General features: G+C 40.0%; 1 protein-coding gene across 2 annotated transcripts in view; it reads left to right on the forward strand.

Annotated features, from left to right (window-relative positions):
• Window positions 1–4,727, forward strand: part of Tnks2 (tankyrase 2) — a 61,309-nt gene extending 56,582 nt beyond the window's left edge. For both annotated transcript variants that reach the window (XM_051146379.1, XM_051146380.1), the window contains 3 exons: window positions 1,495–1,681; window positions 2,866–3,022; window positions 3,552–4,727. In XM_051146379.1, coding sequence (XP_051002336.1) covers window positions 1,495–1,681; window positions 2,866–3,022; window positions 3,552–3,614 — 407 coding nt within the window. In that variant the 3' untranslated portion in view covers window positions 3,615–4,727. The remainder of the gene's footprint in view (window positions 1–1,494; window positions 1,682–2,865; window positions 3,023–3,551) is intronic.
• Window positions 4,728–6,000: the final 1,273 nt, after the last annotated feature.

Here is a 6,000-nt window from a genome sequence, read left to right on the forward strand (position 1 = left end):
TCCTAGCAAGGATGAGAGGAAGGAGCAGTATTTGCCCACGGAATTTTCTATAGTAGATGATGGAAGAGAAGTGAAAGAACAGAAGAAGCACAAGGAAGGGAATAAGAGCATGACAGGCCACTTGGGTACATTTTACTGTCTAGAAAAAATGCACAGCAAACAAGCATGACTGCAAGACCTGATAGTGTTTACCCTTGCTGTATTAAGTGGACTGTGATACCCTCAGTCCTGGATTTGTGTATGTGACTCTGGAACGTGGTAACATTTACATTGGTGTTTCAAATAGCCTGTTGTTTTTCTGATTTAATCTGCCCTTTGGCATCTAAGCCACCACCTTATTGGAATCATTAGTCAACATTAGGAATTCTTTTTTTTTTTTTTTTTTTTTAAGATTTATTTATTTATTATGTATACAATGCACATCAGATCACATTATAGATGGTTGTGAGCCACCATGTGGTTGCTGGGAATTGAACTCGTGACCTCTGGAAGAGCAGTCAGTGCTCTTAACCGCTGAGCCATCTGTCCAGCCCAACATTAGGAATTCTTAACTCCAAAAATTGCAAGCCAGGGTCTGCAGACATGACTTAGCAATAAAGAGAACATACTGCGGGGCGGAGAGATGGCTCAGAGGTTAAGAGCACCAACTGCTCTTCCAGATGTCCTGAGTTCAATTCCCAGAAACCACATGGTGGCTCACAACCATCTATAATGTGATCTGATGCCCTCTTCTGACATGCATGTGTACATGTAGACAAAGCACTGTATACATAATAAATAAAATAAAATCTTTAAAAAGAGAGAGAAAGAGAGTACATACTGCAGTTGCAGAGGTTACTTGCGGTTAGGTTTCTAGCACCCACATTGAGTGGCTTGCACCACATGTAATTCCAGCTTCAGAGAATATAGTACCTCTGGCTTCTGCAGACACCTGCACTGGTGTGCACAAACCCACACAGACATAGACATAATTAAAAAGAAGTTTGGGGGGTTTTTGTTTTGTTTTTGTTTTTTAACTAAGAAATGGAAGCCAGGTGGTTGTAGCACATGTAATCCCAGCACTCAGAAGTCAAAGGCAGGCAGATCTCTGAGTTTGAGGCCAGCCTCGTCTGCAGAGCAAGTTCCAGGACAGCCAGGGCTACACAGAGAAACCCTGCTTTGAAAACTTAAAAAAAAAAAAAAAAAAAAAGCAAGGCAGCTGGCAGTGGTTCATGTTCAAGTATTTAACATCCAGGGGGCCAAATGTGGCAATGAACTCCTTTGACCCCAGTACTTGGAGCCAGAATCGGGTGAATCTTTGTGAGTTTGAGGCCCATCTGGACTGTATAGTGAGTTACAGTACAGTCAGGGCTGTGTAGAGATATCCTGTCTCCAACATCAGGGCTGGGTGTGCAGCTGAAAGCCCTGGGTTTAATCCTAGTTCCTTAGAAAAGTTAACTTCGCGGAAGCTTTAGTTTTGCCTTTTAAATTGTTGCCCATCTGTTTATATTTTAGGGTCTCCTTTTGTGAATGCAATTATCCATAAGGGATTTGATGAAAGGCATGCATACATAGGTGGCATGTTTGGAGCTGGAATTTATTTTGCTGAAAACTCTTCCAAAAGCAATCAATATGTGTATGGAATTGGAGGTGGCACTGGATGTCCAATTCACAAAGACAGATCTTGTTACGTTTGCCACAGGTGAGAGTTTGTTTCTTATTACTTGCTTTGTAATAATTAGATCATAGCTAATTACGTATTTGAGAAATATGGAGGACAGGACACACCTGATAACTTGAGGGATCTAGATTAAATTTTGTCCCCTCACAAGTTACAATAATAGCTAATGTTTACCAAAGCATCTGAATGGGCCAACATGACTCTAAGCAGTTAACCTGTTTAATTCAATTTCTCATTTGAATACTTGGTACTCCATAAAGAATGCCAAAGAGAGCCCACCATGGTGGCACATGCCTTCAATCCCAGCACTCAGGGAGGCAGAAGCTTGCAAATCCCTTGACTTCCAGGACAGTCTGGGCTACACAGAGAAACCATGTCTAGGGCTGGAGAGATAGCCCAGAGGTTAAGAGTACTGTCTGTTCTTCCAAACGTCCTAAATTCAAGTCCCAGCAACCACATGGTGGCTCACAGGTACAAATAAATAAATCTTTGGGGGCGGATATGAGAATATCAGAATCAGATATGGTGAGACATGACTTTAATCCCAGCACTTTTCTCTTGCACGCAAATGTGGGAGGTGTGTATGCGGAGTGGTGGGTTAAGACAAGTCTCACTCTATCCCAGGCTGGCCTGGAACTCATATAGCACAGGCTAGCCTCAAACCCACAGTGATCCTCCTGCTTCAGCTTCCTGAGTGTTAGGATTCGCTATGTCCAACCTGTTTTATTCTCACTGCCATTACTGTATTTTTTGGACTATAAGACGCACCCAGTTTTTAGAGCAGTACAACAAGAAAAACAGTAAAAACAGCAATCTGACCATAAGGCGCACCCTAACTCACACACAGACACTATTTTTGGGAAAAGGGCATCTTATGGTCTCAAAAATACGATATTTTTCTCCCTAAGTTTTTAGGCTTATTATTGTTATTATATTAGGAAGTCCCTTTTGGGTATGAATTAACCACCATTTCCATTTTGGGTCACAAATTCATACTATACATTCTAATTCTGTAAATTGAATACTTAAATTTTACTTGTCTGTGCTTGAGGTTATTGTAATAAGCAATGTTCTCGTTTGTCCCCTAAGCTGTTGTTGGAATACAATACTTAGTCTGGAAATATGTTGTTAACATAAAACTTTGCTGTTCTGGGTTTATGTGTCCACTCTGTTTTCAGGGCCATGTTTTCCTTTTCCTGTTTTAGGCAGCTGCTCTTTTGCCGAGTGACCTTAGGAAAGTCTTTCCTACAGTTCAGTGCAATGAAAATGGCACATTCTCCTCCCGGCCATCACTCAGTCACTGGCCGGCCCAGTGTAAATGGCCTAGCGTTAGCCGAATATGTTATTTACAGAGGAGAACAGGTAATTCAGTTGTATTTGTCTTCAACAGTGCATGGATCTTACATGGACGGGACATGCTGCTTTAACTGGATTTGGGTGGGGACAGAGGAGATAACAGGAAGGCTTTACAAATAAAATCTTTATCATAAAATTTTTAAAATCAGAAAAGAGTCATTGATAAATCTAACCTATTCAGAGTTTGTCAAATGATACTGGATCTTTTCCCCTTTCTCCCTCCTTCCTTTCTATAAAATATACCAATGGTGTGTGACTCTTTCCTGCTGACACTGACAAAGATGTAATGGAAGCCAGTGTAGAGCAGTGTTTTAAGTCAAGGAGGGTGGCAGGAGTCCTCAGTGACTGACAACAGACACCCGAGACCTGCCTGCTGTTGAGAATCTAAAGACTGGAGTCAAGATGAGAGTGTTTAGAGAAGTAGCCCCGGTAGCTCTGGTCTGCAGGACTCCTCCAGGCTAGCAACGCTTGTACAAGGACATCTTAACACGCAGCGAAACACTCACCAACCTGTGAACTAACCTTTCTTTTCCAGGCTTATCCTGAATATTTAATTACTTATCAGATTGTAAGACCTGAAGGTCTGGTTGACGGCTGAAACCAGTTCCACCAGACCTAACGTTCTGAAGCAGCTGATGGCCTCCTAAGTTTCACTCCTTGGCTGGGAAAAATTCATCCTGACTACAGGCCTGTGGCAAAAACGACACAAAATGTGAAAGAAGCTTAACATTCTGACTTGATAAAGCTTTAATGATGTACAGTGTTTCTAAGTATTTTCTGTTTTCAGCACTTTAACAGATGCCATTCCAGGTTCAACTGGGTTTGTCTGTGCTAAATTATAAACAGTTAACTTGAATCTTTTATACATTGTGTATTGATTCTAACAAAAATGGTAATGCCCTTGAGAGAACTCATTTTACTAATCAGTACTGTGTTCTTTAAAACACAGCATTTACACTGAATACAGTTTCATTTGTAAAATGTAAATAAGAGCTTTTGTACTAGCCCAATATTTATTTACATTGCTTTGTACTATAAAGTGTCCTAGGGCTGCAGCGGTTTACAGAGTATTTTCCTAGTGTTGTTCATCTGTGTTTCATCTGTCGTTGCCTGAGTGATCGCTGCATTTGATTCGGGGGGCTAGCTACTCAGCTGCTAATGGAGACTTAGTGGGGAGACATTGACTTACCAAATTTAATTTGCTGATGGAAGCATTTCTCTCTCAAAAGAAATCTTGCTCGTGTAAGAATTATATATATACTCTGGGAATTTAATTGAGGATGTCTTTGTATCTACAAGGCACACGTTCTAGAGAGCTCTGGTGTGAAATGATGGGGACTGGTGGCCAAAGAAGTTTCTTCAGTGGTCTTAAACTCTGGGACTTGCTTCAGAGAGGCCCCTGATGTTCTGAACGTCAGAGCAGAGCTTCCTCCAGGTTGTCAAGAGGCTGAGCCCTAGCTCCTAAACACGTAGTGCTTGGGTTGTGGAGTGGAAGTTAAGCTTTAGACATGGGAAAAGCAATCCTTCCATCTAAAATGGAGGAACAGCAAGTGGGTAGCTTTTTTATTTTAAGTTTTTCTTGATCTTATGACTGTATGTATAGCCAATCTGTTCATCACCAGTAGACACAACCTAGATCCATAAATATGAGTGTATTCATCTGTAGGCAGCCTCTGGAATGGGCAAGCCCAGTACTTCCTCTTACTGTCAAGGCATTATTCTGCTGAGTTGGGAATACACTGTCACGGGTTTGTGCTCAGTGTGGCAGCTGTGAAAGAAGCTACTTTCAGGAAAGGCCACTTCTGACTGTTCGCTAACATGAGCCTTGCACTCAGCATCTTGCACAGAGGCCTGCCTGACTGCACGCCAGGATATTCAGAAATCAAGGAGAGATTTTTACCCATCTAATTCTTTGTAAATGGGATGTCCTCTTACTCTCTTTACCAACTTATCTTTGCTTTACATTTTAATTGGTCTCTTTAATTACCTGGTTCTTTATAGAAACTTGTACAAATAGTTGCTCGAAAGTCAAGTTTATTGTCCTATGAGTTAAGAGAAACGTATTTCTGGAGTAGTTCTATGATGTAAATTGTGGTCAACATTTAAGAGGTCAAGTCTGACCTGGAAATGCTTTTATACAGCTTTCTGTTAATTACAGATATGATTCTAAAATCATCTCTTGGAACATCAACGTGGTATGCCAAATTTTATATAAAATTTTCAGGTTCTGTAAGCTTCTGGTTTTATAGTTAAAAGATAATGAAATGAATTAATGGGGTTTATATTTGCATACCTCTCTAAGTTTGGCCTATATTAGTCTACGTATGACCTGGGATTGTTTTTCATGTAAAATCATGATCTACTTATAAGCTGTGTTACCTCCTCTAACCCATTGCTTACTTGTGTTTTCCACTGTGGTTAATGTGCTAGCATGGCAATGTTTATTGGGAGCTGGGTGTTTGGGGGTGTGGTTTAGTGCTTTGCATGAAATATATTACTTTATAATGATGGAATTGCTTTTTCTTTTGCCTTGTGATTTTTTTTTTTTTTTTTGAAGTGAAATTTAATTTGTGTGTGTGTGTGTGTGTAGTGCTCTTCTGCCCATCTGAGTGTCTTACTTGTATCACATTCCATGCCCTCATTTAATTCTTAATAAACTGTTTACTTGTTTTCTGGGTAGCATGGTAATTACTTGTAGTATAAATGTGTTGAATGGCCTTGAGAAATTCATTGAGATTACAGTGAATTATAATTGCAAGAAGACAGTGTAGTTTTGAGTCTGTAGTGACAGGGTGCGGCATAAATGTAAAATGTTGAATGTTGTGGCCATACTTACTCAGATGCTTTATGGTGAAGGTAAGATGTGTTTGAACATTTATACCATCCAGTATGACTTTGGTAGTCCTTAAAATTCATTCATGAAAATCAGTCTGCTTAACTTATAAAAGAGAAATATATTTTTTGTTTTCTATGTCATAAAAACA

This window comes from Acomys russatus, chromosome 5 (genome assembly GCF_903995435.1).
Source record: "Acomys russatus chromosome 5, mAcoRus1.1, whole genome shotgun sequence".
Lineage (NCBI taxonomy): Eukaryota > Metazoa > Chordata > Mammalia > Rodentia > Muridae > Acomys > Acomys russatus.